Genomic DNA, 15783 nt, shown 5'->3' on the forward strand with positions numbered 1-15783 from the left:
GCATTGCACTGCCTGGTATGCCAACCGTGCCACCCATTCTATATTCAGTACTCTGATTGATGAAGGCCAATGTGTTGAAAGCCTTTTTGACCAACCTATTGACCTGTGAAACTAGTTTCAACGTATTATGTACTTGTACACCAGGACACCTCTGCTCTACAACACTCCACATATCCCTACCATTCACTGTATAGGTTCTATCCAGATTTACCTTCCTAAAATGCAACACCTCACAATTCTTTGCATTAAATTCCATCAACCACTCCTCTGTCCATGTGCACAACTGATCAAGATCCTGCTGCAAACTTTGGCAGCCGCCTTCACTGTCTACAATCCAAGACACTTTAGTATCATCTGCAAACTTGCTAATCATGCCTTGAAAGTTTTCATCTCAAACACTGGAGATGGCAAACAGCAATGGGCCCAGCATTGAACTCTCATCACACCACTCATCACAGGCCTCCAGTCCGAGAAACAACCTCCCACCATCACCCTCTGTTTTTTCCCATGAAGACAATTGAATTTATTGTCAAGTTTCTTTTGGGGAAATATCATCTTGGCTTCCTCTATCCCACTGCTCTCCCATCTAATGTGGCAATGCTGGAGGACATTCATGTTTGCCCATCAGTTGAATTAAATTATTGATAACTTGTCACACATGCAATGCTTAAAGACTGATGACAGACAATAACCAGAAGGGAACAAGTGATCATGGATGTGCATCTACAGAATAACTCAGTGCCTTCAAGACAGTCAAAGGAATTAGTTCTGAGAATAAAGCACCTGAGAGTTAGTTATGAGAGAACTGTCTTACCAGATACACAGAAAACAGACTCTCCACTCCACTGACCAGTTGGCAGACAAGTGTGCATGGGCGATCCATAGAGCATATACCCCTGATCACATGTAAAATTCACTGTAAATCCAACCAAGTAAATATTTCCTTTCTTTTTCCCATTATTGGGCTCTTCCAAAATCCCACAGGAAGTAACTGAAAAAGAGCATCCAAAAGGAGAGTGAATGATGTGAAATCTGATATTCACCAACACAAAGACGTTTTCAGAAAATCATAATATCCTGCCTAGGACATAGTTCTCTTACTTAGAATATCAGCATTTGACAATACTCCCTATAACAAATGTTTTAACTAATGCCAACAGCTTTAGAAAATTGAGAGCTATGAATCCTTTCCACCTGGGGACTTAAAGTGAAAAATACACCAAAACCAACAAAAACAGTATTTAAAAACACAATCGCTTCAATCTCCAACAGAACAAATACACTGCAATTTCTCACGGACTAGCTCCAACTCCTTAAGAATTATAGATTCTCATGATCAGCCCACTTTATTGCTAAATCTTTCTACACAAAGCCATTGATGATGCCTATTGCCCTTCTTTGTCCTCCTTGATTTGTCTGCCACTTTCTACACCAACTAATCCCTCTTCAGATTGCCCATTATATGGAGAACAGGGCAGAACTGTCTGCAAGTGAACAATGACTTTAATACTGCTCTTAACCCATTTCTCCTTCTTTCTCCATGTATAACAGCCCTCTCACACTCACGATCTCCCAACATGCTATCAGTAATGTCTCCAAACAGCTCGCCACTAAATTACATTGCAGGTCCTAACAGCCATGTAATCTAGACCCATACTTCATAGTGTGGGCTCCTGTTGTTCACTGGCTGAATACAATTCAGTTCCACCTCGACTGTTACCCTCTACCCAAGGGAATATTTCACCCTTGATCAAAGCAACCAAATTTATGTTCCAATTGTAATCTTTGCAGTCTACAAATTTCAGCCTATATAACAATAACAACATAACTTCCAGTATTATTTATTTCCACAAAGCACTTTAGGAATGACTTGATAATAAAATGAGACCTTATAATAAATACATTTTTCCATACTCGTGGGTTATTAACTTGTATAAATATTTGTTATCATCACAGTTCCATCTCAGTTTTTCACCAGCCTTTTTATTTCCTCCACTTTAGCCTTAATCTTTCAAATTACCATTTCTAATAATAAATAAAAAATGTAATTCTCCTTCCGAGCTCTTCAAAGTTGGATATTAAACCCAACCAATCCAAATTCTGAAATTAATTGCTGACTGTAAAACCTCCAAGTATTGATGCGACTTGATGAGGGGAAGAGCATTTTTGCCTTGGTTGTGCTTGAGTTCTGTTGGAGAGTGGCAGAGGACCTGCTTTTGACTTGGTTCTGTCGAATTGTTCTTTCCGTGCTCTAATTTTAACAAGCTTGCCTCAAGCAGAAGTTTTAAGATGTGGGGTTGAAACCACGACCACTGCATACCCTTTCAGCATACACTGTAGCCATAAAACTCAGTGACTGTGTGACAGAGTATATAGATATGTTTTGGGGAGATAAATTGGGAAAGGTTTGTTAGAGTAGGTTACATACAAACACTTTAAAACAGATCTTATTTGAAATACTGGAGCTCTGCTAATGCTAGACATATTGGCCCCACAGCTTTTGCAAGAGCTTTGGAGAGTGCCCAAGAGACTTCACTAATGGATTGTTGTTTACAAAAAGGCAACAGTTGAAAGAGCTTGTTGGAGTCGCTTCTGTCTGGAGCTTTTCTAGGAGGGTCATATGGTTTGGCAAGCAGAGAGACTCAAACGGGCTTTCTCTGTGTGTGTGAGAGAGAGAGACACACACACACACAGATCACTTCTCCAGTGTTACAGTCAGTAACAGCAGCTGGGACTGGAACAGGACAAGCTGGTAAGCTGTGGAAAGCCCCATTTGGAAGATGGGTTTGTAAGTGTTTTGTTCAGCCTGGTCAAAGCCCTTGTAGCTTATGCAAGAGGAGAAGACTGGATGTCTAATGTTTCCCTTGGAATAAGAGAAACAAAAAGGAACTCTCTGGTGACCTGAAGGAAAGAGGTTATCATCTGGAGAACCCTGAAGGGGGCAAGTTTCATTAGCAGGACACTGGAGTAGCTGATTAAGAAGATATCAGTTGTGGATGTCCTGGAACAACAAATTTCTCTCTAAAAACTGACAAGAACCTTCCTGAACGGTAACCATTTACCATTCAAGCACCAAAGACTGGTGAACTTTATAAAAGTTAAATTCTGTGCACAGTATTTGAATTGCCTGCAACCAGTGAACTTGGAGGAATGAGAAGTGAGAATGGACTGTGAACCAAAGAACTTTTCTGAACTTACACACACATTACATACATGTGGGCTTAGAATTAGAAGGGGGTTGAGTTAGGTTAGTTAAGTTAAAATGTGATTGTGTTTTCATGTTTAAAGATAATTAAAAGCAACCTTTGTTTATGTAACCATTTGTCTTGGTGAATATCTATTGCTGCTGGCTTTATGGGTCCTCTGGGCTCATAACAACTGAACTTACTTGCTTTAATCATTATAAAGTTTATATGCTGTTGAAATCAGAAATAATTGATTCTAAAATTATTATTGTTGAATCTTGGGTCAACACAACTGAGATGAATCAGACAAAAGAAAAGGAAAATGTAAATTAATTGAGAAACAATAATTTAATCTGAGGAAGAACCCCATGCATTTTTTTCTTTACGATTCAATGCAGCTCAAACCAGATATTAGATGATCCCAGGGGATTTATCATGATTAAAGCATGAGTCCAGGATTCAGATACACAACTCCAATGTCTTCATTGGGGATTTCATTGATGTCAGGAGACTTCAAGATTTTGAGAATGGTTGGTGCATGGAATGTGCTGCTGACAACGGTGGTCTTTAAAAAGACTAATAGATAGGTAAAAGAAATTGATGGTTTTCCAGTAGGGAAATTCTAAAGAGTTGGTAGGGTAGGTTATTATCTAGGCACAATAATGTGGACCAAAAGGCCTGTATTATGCTGTAAATTTCCATATTCTGTGTTCTAAGTATAGAAGAAGAATGGGGGATAGGATAAAATTATGCAGGTGCTTTGAAGCGGGTCAAGATACATTTGAGGGAGGAACATAGAATTAAGGGAATTCAGACCTCAAATCCTTACGCAGAGAATGGTGGGAATGCAAGAGTTGAAGTGAATAGCATGGATGCATTCCAGGGGAAGTTATAAAATTATCAAGGAGAAAAGAAATAGGAGAAGATGCTGAGAGAGTTAGACAGCTTGTTTTGGAGCTTGAATGGGTGCACTGGTCAATTGGCATAAATGGTCAAGTTGTGAACAGTCATTTCTATCCCATTAATTTTAACAGGCCAACACATTAGCCAGAACAGTGATGACATAACTTACCTGGCTCAAGACTTTCAACCAGCATTCGGTAATTCTCATAAGAGAGCTTTGTTGCATTTCCCATCTGAAGGTTTTTGGTGACAAGAGTATCAAACCGACAAAATTCATTCCCTTGGCACAGAGCTGTCATCTCAGCATGTAATGGATCTGCTGGATTGTCTGACACATGGAAGACAGGTGTGAAGTCTGCGTCATGCTTGGGAGCATGCCAATAATTGTCCAACAAGAACTGACTGTCATAGGTGAAGAGAGAGCTCTTATTTTCAATCGCCCCTAAAAAAAAAGAAAGTGTGAAACCCATAAATTTTGTGCATGTCATTCAAAGGACATTTGGACAGATACAGGTGCGCCTCAATTTACAATGGGGTTGCGTTCCGGCAAACCCATCAGAAGTTGAAAAATTGTTAAGTTGAAAAAGAATACAGGTATACCTTGTATAACACCAATAGTGCTGTATTGTTCTTTCTCCACAGCCCTTTATCATTCCCAACAATGATTCCACTTCTCAGATCTCCCCGACAATGATGTTTCAGTCCCCACACTGATCCCGCTGCACCACTTTCTCCCAACAGCGCAGAATCAGTCCCTGTAAGTTTTCTGACTGAACTAAAATAAATGATTGAGCAACGAGGCTACAAATAGAGGAATTATCAACATTTATTGGAAAAATCAGCGATGCCTTTGTTTACCTTACTTTAACGTATTAAATGAAATTAAATAATGACAGTCGCGCTATTGTACCATTGCAACTTTGAAAAATTGTAAGTCAGACCACGCATGTGGAGAGGAAGGGTTTAGAAGTAAATATAGGGAAATGGGACAGACCAGCCCAGAATGCTGACTTAGTTGGCATGGACAGGTTGGGCTGGGAGGCCTGTTCTGTGCTGTTTAACTCTACGTTCAGAATACTGAAACAAAAGTTGTTCCACCAGAAAGAATTCAGCAAAAGGCCCACATTGATTGTTGAGTGCTGAGATGAAAAAGACAGGATCAGCAAAGCAAAGACTGCACAGGCTGTGGCTCAATTTGTAATGAGTGATGAGTGTGGGGGGAGGAGAAGGGGGAGAGGGTGACAGGGAATGGGCAGGATTAAACTAACCGCTATTTCCATCAGGAAACTGGCAACGTAGCATTGAAACCACAGCATAACGAACATGATGACTAACTCCTTGAGGTGGCTCTGTTGATGTTGTGCAACAGCCAGTGGCTTACCATTGCATCTCTTAAGACATTCTACAATAATTTCAAATTAAAATGAAATTTATAAAGAAAACATTGTTTTGTATTAAATTGAGGCAGGACCTTCTGAGCCAATTTTGTCAGGCATCCTGTGAGGCAGTGAAAAACCACCTGAAATTGATTGCTGGTTTCAGTAGCTTAGCAACCAAGAAATGGGCAGTGCAGGAGGGGAAGGAATCTGGACAGTATAAGCAGGAGGAATTAAATTGTCAGCAGTTCAGTGGATAAAAAGTCCAGGGAACAAATGGTGAGTTTCATGGAACAGAACAAACTGAAAAGCTTTGTGAGAAGGGATGCAAGAGAAAATTAGGGAATTAGATGATGGGACAGCAGGGAATCTTCAACTGAAAGTGCAGAATCAGCAAATTCTGTTCCTGTCATTTTAAAGATGCTTGTACAGATATATGAATAGGAAGGATTTGGATGTACAGGCAAGTTTGACTAGCCTAGAAAGGCAACTTGTCTGGCAAAGATGGGTTTAGCCAAAAGGCGTGTTCCATTCACAAGGGAAGTTTGTCCTGGTGAACAAGAGGCAGGGATGGGAGTGGGCAGAGGTGGATGGCAAAGAAGTCCATGTACTGCTAGTATATGGCTGGAGGTGAGTGTTAGGAGAAGTGGTGATGAGGCTTCAGAAGGGTAGTTGGGAGAGGCAAGATTACCAAGGAAACCACTTTGGCAGAGAAATTAGAAGAACTTCTTGGCCTGCTTCCTTAGTTGGGCTTCCTACTCTTGGCGTCACAGAACGCAAGTACAATTTGGATTGGTGCATGTTTCTACATGTGGCTTGAAACCGAGAGAGGGTGAGCGCTGGGAACCATCTACTTACAGCTGGCACCTAGTTCATAGAGCATCTCCGGACTAGCATCAGCCGGAAGAGAGGATCCATTTCTGAAGGTGAAGTCATCATCCAGATGGTTGTTCATCACTCCAAACAGGCCCTCCGTCTGGTTTATAAATGCCTCTGGTAACAGAATGGCGATGCTCAAGATTGTGCCGCTGCCCCATGCATCCACACCAGCTCCAGAGGGAAACATGACAGTAGCATGCTGTGGAGTGGCTGAATATACAAAAACCCCTAGAGGAAGAGAGGCAGCCAAGTAAATACCATTTACTATCATACCACCGACACAGAGGTCATTCACTTGAACTTAGGGTCCCATCAAAAATTAAAGGAATATAGTGCTTTGAGAAATGTCTGTTGCATAAAAATGTCTTACTTACAGAGTCTGGAAAATTACAGAGGGTCAATCACTCAAGTATGGATTTTTTTTTAGCAAGATCAACACATTGAGGTATAGGAAATTTTCCACAAAAGAGGAGACAAGGTCTGGGGTATTTTTTAAATGAATGCTGTAGCTTCAGGAGCCAAGTGTCCGATCCCTGCGCTTTTTTTATGTTCTTATGGAAGGATGCCCCAAAGCGCTTCTCAGATCATGAAGTACTCTTCCAATCATGGATATAATGTAGACAAGGTGGCAGTCAATTTGGAAAATCAATGGAATGCTGTTGGGTGAAGTATAAATATGGGACATGGAGAAATCGCATGCTGTTTAATTTTAATTTTGATTTTGAGATACAGCACAGTATCAGGCCCTTCCAGCCCATGAGCCAGTGCCACATAAATACACCCATGTGATCAACCAACCTACCAACCCTGTACATCGATGGAATGTGGCAGGAAACCTGAGCAGCCTAAGGAAACCCATGTTGACATGGGGAGAATGTACAAACTCCTTAAAGATAGTGGCAGATTCAAAATTATTATGAAGCTGCACAATTGAAATTTATTAATCATATGCTGGATGTTTTGCATCCTCCACGTCCCAGCTTGCTTGGCCATGGCACACGAACCATGGGTGTAAAGGGTGGGGCCAGTACTGCGCACACTGCACTCCATCTAAAAGCTCCTTTGCGCAGACCCAAGGACAGGTCCACATCCTCCCCCTCAAAAGATGCACACAAACTCAAGCTAGCATGCTGGAACATCAGAACCATGCTAGACAAGGCTGACAGCCACCGACCTGAACGTCAGTCTGCCCTCATCGCACATGAACTCCTCAGACTCGACATTGACATAGCAGCTCTCACCGAAGTCCGCCTTGCAGATGTAGGCAGCCTCCAAGAACATGGCACGGGCTACACACTCTACTGGTCTGGTAAGCCTCAGGCTGAACGACACCTATCTGGTGTTGGCTTCATGGTCAAGAACTCCATTGCCTCCAAACTCGAAAACCTCCCGACAGGCCACTCTGACCGGATCATGTCCATGCGACTTCTCCTTCAAAACAAGCGACGCATCACTCTCATCAGCGTCTATGCTCCAACCCTTCAGGCGGAACCAGCAGAAAAGGACAAGTTCTACACTGATCTGCGCAACCTTATCCAACGCACCCCTACAGCCGACAAGGTTGTCATCCTTAGCGACTTCAACGCTCGTGTCGGCAAAGACTCAGAAACCTGGCCAAGAATCCTTGGCAAGCATGGTGTCGGCAAGTGCAATGACAATGGGCGCCTCCTGTTGGAACTCTGCACAGAACAGCGGCTTGTCATTACTAACACCCTTTTCCAGCAGAGAGACAGCCTGAAGACTACCTGGATGCATCACTGATCCAAACACTGGCACCTCCTGGACTACGTTCTGGTGCGAGGAAGAGACAAACGAGATGTGCTCCACAGCAGGGTCATGCCCAGCGCGGAATGCCACACTGACCACTGGCTTGTTCACTTCAAGCCAAAGTTCAAGAACAGTGGAGCCACCAGAAAGAGGTTCAATGTTGGAAACTTGCAGTCAGACGTAGTGAGAGGAAACTTCCAGGCAAACCTCCAAGCAAAGCAAAGCTCAAGGATGCAAACTGCCTCATGTCTCCTGAAACCCTCTGGGATCGGCTGAAAACGGCCATACTGCAATCCACTGAAGAGGTACTGGGCTTCTCCTACAGGAAAAACAAGGACTGGTTTGACAAAAACAACCAGGAAATCCAGGAGCTGCTGGCAAAGAAGCGATCTGCCCACCAGGCTCACCCAGCTCACCTCGCAAAGCCTTCCTGGCCAGAGAAAAAACGAGCCTTCCTTCTTGCATGCAGCCATCTTCAGCGCAAACTCCGGGAGATCCAAAATGAGTGGTGGACTAGCCTCGCCAAACGAACCCAGCTTAGCGCTGACATTGGCGACTTCAGGGGTTTTTATGAGACACTAAAGGCGGTGTACGGCCCCTCACCCCAAGTCCAAAGCCCTTTGCGCAGCTCAGACGGCGAAGTCCTCCTCAGCAACAAGATCTCCATCCTCAGTCGATGGTCAGAACACTTCCAATCCCTCTTCAGTGCCAACCGCTCAGTCCAAGAATCCGCCCTACTCCAGCTCCCTCAACAATCCTTGATTCTAGAGCTAAATGAGGTCCTTACCCGGGAAGAGACATATAAGGCAATTGAACAACTGAAAAGTGGCAAAGCAGCAGGTATGGATGGAATCCGCCCCCCAGAGATCTGGAAGGCTGGCAGCAAAGCTCTGCATACCAAACTGCATGAGTTTTTCATGCTCTGCTGGGACCAAGGAAAGCTGCCTCAGGACCTCCGTGATGCCATCATCATCACCCTGTGGAAAAACAAAGGCGAGAAATCAGACTGCTCAAACTATAGGGGAATCACGCTGCTCTCCATTGCAGGCAAAATCTTCGCTAGGATTCTCCTTAATAGACTAATACCTAGTGTCGCTGAAAATGTCCTCCCAGAATCACAGTGTAGCTTTCGCACAAACAGAGGAACTACTGACATGGTCTTTGCCCTCAGACAGCTCCAAGAAAATTGGAGAGAACAAAACAAAGGACTCTACATCACCTTTGTTGACCTCACCAAAGCCTTCGACAACGTGAGCAGGAAAGGGCTTTGGCAAATACTAGAGCGCCTCGGATTCCCCCCCAAGTTCCTCAACATGGTTATCCAACTGCACGAAAACCAACAAGGTCGAGTCAGATACAGCAATGAGCTCTCCGAACCCTTCTCCATTGACAACGGCGTGAAGCAAGGCTGCGTCCTCGCACCAACCTTCTTTACTATCTTCTTCAGCATGATGCTGAAACAAGCCATGAAAGACCTCAACAATGAAGACACTGTTTACATCCGGTACCGTACGGATGGCAGTGACTTCAATCTGAGGCGCCTGCAAGCTCACACCAAGACACAAGAGCAACTTGTCTGTGAACTACTCTTTGCAGACGATGCCGCTTTAGTTGCCCATTCAGAGCCAGTTCTCCAGCGCATGACGTCCTGTTTTGCGGAAACTGCCAAAATGTTTGGCCTGGAAGTCAGCCTGAAGAAAACTGAGGTCCTCCATCAGCCAGCTCCCCACCATGACTACCAGTCCCCCCACATCTCCATCGGGCACACTGAACTCAAAACGGTCAACCAGTTTACCTACCTCGGCTGCACCATTTCATCTGATGCAAGGATCGACAAAGAGATAGACAACAGACTCGCCAAGGCAAATAGCGCCTTTGGAAGACTACACAAAAGAGTCTGGAAAAACAATCACCTGAAGAAACACACAAAGATCAGCATGTACAGAGCCATTGTCATACCCATGCTCCTGTTCGGCTCCGAATCATGGGTCCTCTACCGGCATCACCTACGCCTCCTAGAACGCTTCCATCAGCACAATCTCCGCTCCATCCTCAACATTCATTGGAATGACTTCATCACCAACATCGAAGTACTCGAGCTGGCAGAGTCCGCAAGCATCGAATCCACGATACTGAAGATCCAACTGCGCTGGGTGGGTCATGTCTACAGAATGGAGGACCATCGCCTTCCCAAGATCGTGTTATATGGCGAGCTCTCCACTGGCCACCGAGACAGAAGTGCACCAAAGAAGAGGTACAAGGACTGCTTAAAGAAATCTCTTGGTGCCTGCCACATTGACCACCGCCAGTGGGCTGATATCGCCTCCAACCGTGCATCTTGGCGCCTCACAGTTCGGCGGGCTGCAACCTCCTTTGAAGACGACCGCAGAGGCCACCTCAATGACAAAAGACAAAGGAGGAAAAACCCAACACCCAACCCCAACCAACCAATTTTCCCTTGCAACCGCTGCAACTGTGCCTGCTTGTCCCGCATCGGACTTGTCAGTCACCAACGAGCCTGCAGCAGACGTGGACATACCCCTCCATAAATCTTCATCCGTGAAGCCAAGCCAAAGAAAAAGTTGGGCTGGTGTTGAATTGGCCAATATTTCAGAACCTTATTCGCATCATTTTATATTTAAGTGGAATCCTGTTTTATTGCAGACAAATAATGTTCCAATTTTAAAACATTTGTTAGAGATTTGGTATAAAAAGAACCTTATTATAGGTACAAAAGGTAAAATGTCAATTCAAACTCCTTTATGTCAAAATTAATTGATTCCTTTTTCGCTGAATAATAGATTTTTAAAGGAATGGCATATTAAAGGTATAAAAGTGTTGGGGGATTGTTTTGAAGAGGGAATTTTCTTTCTTTTAATCAACTTAGGGTAAAATTTGGAATTACAGCGAATTCTTTATTTGTGTATTATCAAGTTAGAGTATTAATGAAAGATAATTTTGGAAGAGAAATGAAAATTCCTAAGTTAACAAAATTTGAATTTTTGATTTCTAATTCATTAAATAAGGGTTTTATTTCAGATATGTATACATTGTTGCAAGACACTATGGATAAAGTAAGTTTGGGTAAATCTAGGATTAAATGGGAAGGAAATTTAATTTGTGACATTGATCAGGATGATTGGGAGATTATGTGCCATGATAGACTAAATTGCTTAAAGTAAGATATAGTATGGTTAATTACAATTTTTTACATCAGTTGTATCTGACCCCTGAGAAATTGAAGAAATATTGATTTAGTAATTCGGAGTTGTGTTCTAGATGTGGATGCTGTATAGGAACATTTTTACATTCAATTTGGCTTTGTGATAGGTTCAACCATTTTGGCAAAAAATTAGAGAATTTCTTCAAAAACTGTTTAAGATTAAATTTTTATTAGATCAAAAAATATTTTTTGTTGGGATATATTGTTCTATTTAATGATTTGGGGTGGATAAGTTTCAGATAGCTTTTCTTTGTTTAACATTGGCTGTGTGGCGATTTCTTGGAAGGATGACGTAGAAGTGAATATAGCTCGTTGACATAATGAGTTGAGATCTTGTATTTATATGGAAAAAAGATATAATTTACATGATAATTATAATTTTTTTTCAGATGTAGTCGCCTTATTTGAAATGTATGGGTTTTGTAATATCTTAAATCATTGTATTTTTTTTTATGCTCCCCTTGTGGGGTTTGTTGAGGGTGGGGGAGTTGGGGTTATTTGTAGTTCTTTTTTGATTTTTATTCTATGCACTTTTTGATAAGTATTTTGAAAATTGTAAATAAAGGTTTAAAAAAAAACAGCTAGTGGTTCAAATCCAGTCACTAGTGTTGAAAAACCTTGGCACTAACCACTACGCTAACAGTGTTCTTTGACTTCATCCCTCGGCCTGATTTACATCTTCCCAACAGCAAAGATGGGGGCTTGGTTTAAATCGCAATTGAAAGGCAGTACTTCCAACAATTCATCCCTCCCTCAACACTACATCCAGTCTCAACTTTTAGGTCAAGTGCTTGAGGTGAGACTGGAATCAGGTCAGGATACTACCAATGGAGCAAGCACTCTGGGAATTGAATCAGGTAAATTCAGAGTGTCAAATTTGTGGCAAATACCAATTTGACACAAAACTTACCTTTAAGATCCATCTTACCTTTAAGATCCATCCAGCTCTGTTCATTGAAAGTAACAATTTCTGCGTTGACCAGTACCTCCATGCTTCCGTCACTCAAATTCTTAGAGATACGGACTTCAATCACATCAGAGTCACTTTCCTGCATGGCCACAGCAGTAATTCCAGTCACATTTGCATTTGTTGCTGTAAAAAAAAAGAGAACAGCTAAATGTCTGCCAATGTTTATCTGACTATAAAAGTTCAGAAGTGAGATGTTGATCCTGGATCGCAGCCCCACTTGTTAAATAATGCTTCTGCAAATTAATGCATTGGTGTTAAATAGCTCATTTTTTCAGTGCAATATTTGCCTAGTATTTCATGCTGTTTTCAGATTTTCATGATGCGAGAGTTACATAACCTTCTGCTGTGATGCACCAGCAGATGTCACCATCATAACTGGCCACTTTTATATTGTTGTAATTGACTCCTGAGCTCTAAAGGTTGTCATAGCCAAAGGGTGGTTATAGGGACAAGCTCCACTGCTGCACAAATGCTCTTCATGGCGGGTGTCTCAAAAAGCCTCTGACAACCAAGTCCAACGCCTGGCCTTCACATGTGACATATTTCTTATTCCTGTGAAGGGGCAAAGGCGGACCACTGGCACCTTGAAACCAGTTGCTCCGGGCAGATGGGGCTCGTTAACCACGGATGGTAACTCATCTAGGAGAGGGAAAACTCTGAGTTCAAACCTCTGCTGCCTTATGGCATTATTGCTCAAGGGAAAGGCTTTGGGAGTAAACCCCAAGGAAAAATTTGGAGTTGGAGTCCCGAAGGCAGTTGACTACTGTACTCAGCACTGGCAGGGCAACCGCTGCAATGCTCCTGGCACCAAACTGTATCGACTTTCGTCATTCCTTTGGACCTATTATTAACATGGGGGGGCAACATGGAGGGCTCACTGCATGGGCAACAGATGGATCTCCATATCAACTCTGCCTTGGTTTGTGCCCTGGAGAGGCCACTCCATAAATCAGTGACTTCCAGAGGCGTAGTGTGGTGAACTGTCATCTACTCATTTATCTGGCCCCACTCCCTTGCTGTGACTGTACCTGTGGCTCCACCCACTTGACCCAGTAGAAAGGCTTCAATGCCATAACCCCTCCCCCAGAAGCCTGGGTCACAGCATAGGCTACACTCCAAGTTTATTGTGAATAAAAGCTTGTCATTCTGTAACTCCAGTCTTTCAAGTTATTGATAGCATTTCACGCTGTACCCAATCGACCATGACCGACGGAGGCCACAAAAATATCTGATTCCTGTTATAACTGCTCATTGTTAGCATGCTACAATTACCCATGTGTAATGATGTCATATCCCAGGATAATATTATAAATTCCCATCATTATTATGGTATAATTTTCCACTAGAATATTCCTCTAATTGCCCAATTATATTATTATGATGCCCACTACTATACTGCAATATCTGGGCATTATAATAAGACAACAATTGCCCCCTCTTACAATGGTGCATTTGCACACAGTTGCCCATTTATTCAGGAAATGTGAGAAACATAGCCCAGTGAATTCAAGGGAGCAGGGGATCCAAGACACCTGTTTGTTAAAAGACGCACAGGAACCAAGACCGCTGAGCTTGGAAACCAGAGCTCCCGTGTGTTAAAGGATTTGTGCAATCCAGGTTGCTTGTGTGTTAAAGGAAGTGCAGGAACAGGGACCTCTGTGTATAAAAGGGGTTGTGGCAACTGGATCCCAGTGTTTTAAAGGGACCATGGGAATTGAGGCTCCAACGTGTTAAGGAGAGTGCAGAAACAAGACCCTGTGAATTGGAGGCTTTGTGGGAACGAAGACCTCTGTGAATTAGAGGTTTTGTGGGAACTAAGACCCCTGTGAAGGTTTTCTGTGTGTTAAAGGGTTTCTAGAAATCAAGACACTGATGATCCAGATCCCAAACCATTTGAATTTCCAAACAATTGGATTTTTACTTAATTGATTTGGGGCATCATTACTAATTTTACTGATTGCAATAGTTCTGGACTCCGAGCAAGTAGATGACTGGTACAAGGCACCCAGTAAGGGAGATCAACCCCGTCTGAGAAGGAGAAGCAAAGGTGGTGACCCTGCTGAACCAGTAAGAGGCTCTGGGGCTGAGCTGTTGGTGACTTGAAGCGAAGAACCCAGGCAGACTGCGGGCTGCTGGCAACTTGCAGTCAAAGGACTCGTTCCAGGATGCTAGAGACTTACTCAAGGCTGGTTGAAGGGGTACCAGATAGGACGCAAGAGGATGCCGAGAGTGCTGATTGTGTCGGAGGTTTGGATCTGGAGCTCAGGTTGCTGACAGTTTGGACTATAGACCGTGTGGCTGCAGAGGTTGCGTGAACACTGAAGGCAAATCCGTGGACACTCAATGAATCTGAAGGGACTCTCTTTTGCTTCTCTTTCTCTGACTGTAAAGGGTACTGAGCCTTTTCTGCTGAGGGCGAATCTTTACTGCCTTACAGCAGACGAAGTGCAATTCCGTGTAATATTACATTTGTTTATTTAAAAGACAATAAAAAGAACCTTGAATCATTCTAAAACTCAGATCTAGTTACAGTAAAAACAAAATCAAATTTTAGTCAAATCATGAGAGAATATTGCTTTTCCTAAAGTAATGAACACAAGGTGGCATTCTGCAGGAGGCCAAACTCTATTATGTGAACACTCCAAGACCTATACAGAAAAGAGATGCTTATTTTGTTAAATATTAGCTTCTCTTTCCCTAAGATAACAAAGGTAAAAGGTAAAGACAAAAAAAATGTAAAGGCAAAGGTTCCATTACTGTCATGTAATACTATATTTAGAATGTAACATATATGAAATTCTTTAACTTTTATCTATCGTAAGGCAGACAGAGAGTCGCCACGTTGTCCAGCACCCCTCACAGAAACCTACAGCACCTCGTGTTCCTAGGTGGTCTCCCCTCCAAATATTGACCAGGCCTAAGTCTGCTTGGCTTCTGAGATTAGACAATCTCAGGTGTATTCAGCCTCTTAGGAAGGGAAGGAAGGGAAGGAACTTTGCATTAAGCAAAATTTTATTATATTTTTATGAAATAAACATGGCTCTGCATACATTAAATTAACAATACCAGGAATATCCAGATGTAGCAATCAAATTTAATCTGCTTTTGGTATTATTGCATGAAGCAAGGCATTTCAAATGGCACTCACCGCTCTGGTTTTGCATTTCCTTTCTCCATTCTACACTTTCACACATTTTTGTATTTTCCTTGTGACACAGAAGAGGCCTTTTGGCCCACTGAATCCATGATGGTCCTCAATAATTCCATCAGCAATCCCATTCTCCACCCTTCTTCTCATGCCCTCAACCCCTCCTATACCCCAAAGCTGCAACCACCTTCCCATCATGTTGCCAGTCAGTGGAATTTGAAAGTAATTTTCTCACCCAATTTGAGCTCTCTTGGATTTCATTTGAGCTTGAAATTACTGCTTAGCATATTAAATTCTTAAACACTCACAATTAAATATTTAATGAAGTATCA

At 42.6% G+C, this 15783-nt stretch overlaps 1 protein-coding gene across 5 annotated transcripts in view; it reads right to left on the minus strand.

Moving 5' to 3' along the window:
• Positions 1 to 15783, minus strand: part of susd2 (sushi domain containing 2) — a 135443-nt gene that overhangs the window by 22171 nt on the left and 97489 nt on the right. For all 5 annotated transcript variants that reach the window (XM_069932926.1, XM_069932927.1, XM_069932924.1 and 2 more), the window contains 4 exons: positions 12262 to 12426; positions 6323 to 6571; positions 4258 to 4530; positions 815 to 991 (listed from right to left, as the gene is read on the minus strand). In XM_069932926.1, the coding sequence (XP_069789027.1) occupies positions 815 to 991; positions 4258 to 4530; positions 6323 to 6571; positions 12262 to 12426 (864 nt within the window). The remainder of the gene's footprint in view (positions 1 to 814; positions 992 to 4257; positions 4531 to 6322; positions 6572 to 12261; positions 12427 to 15783) is intronic.

This window comes from Narcine bancroftii, chromosome 4, assembly GCF_036971445.1.
Source record: "Narcine bancroftii isolate sNarBan1 chromosome 4, sNarBan1.hap1, whole genome shotgun sequence".
Taxonomy (NCBI): Eukaryota; Metazoa; Chordata; class Chondrichthyes; order Torpediniformes; family Narcinidae; genus Narcine; species Narcine bancroftii.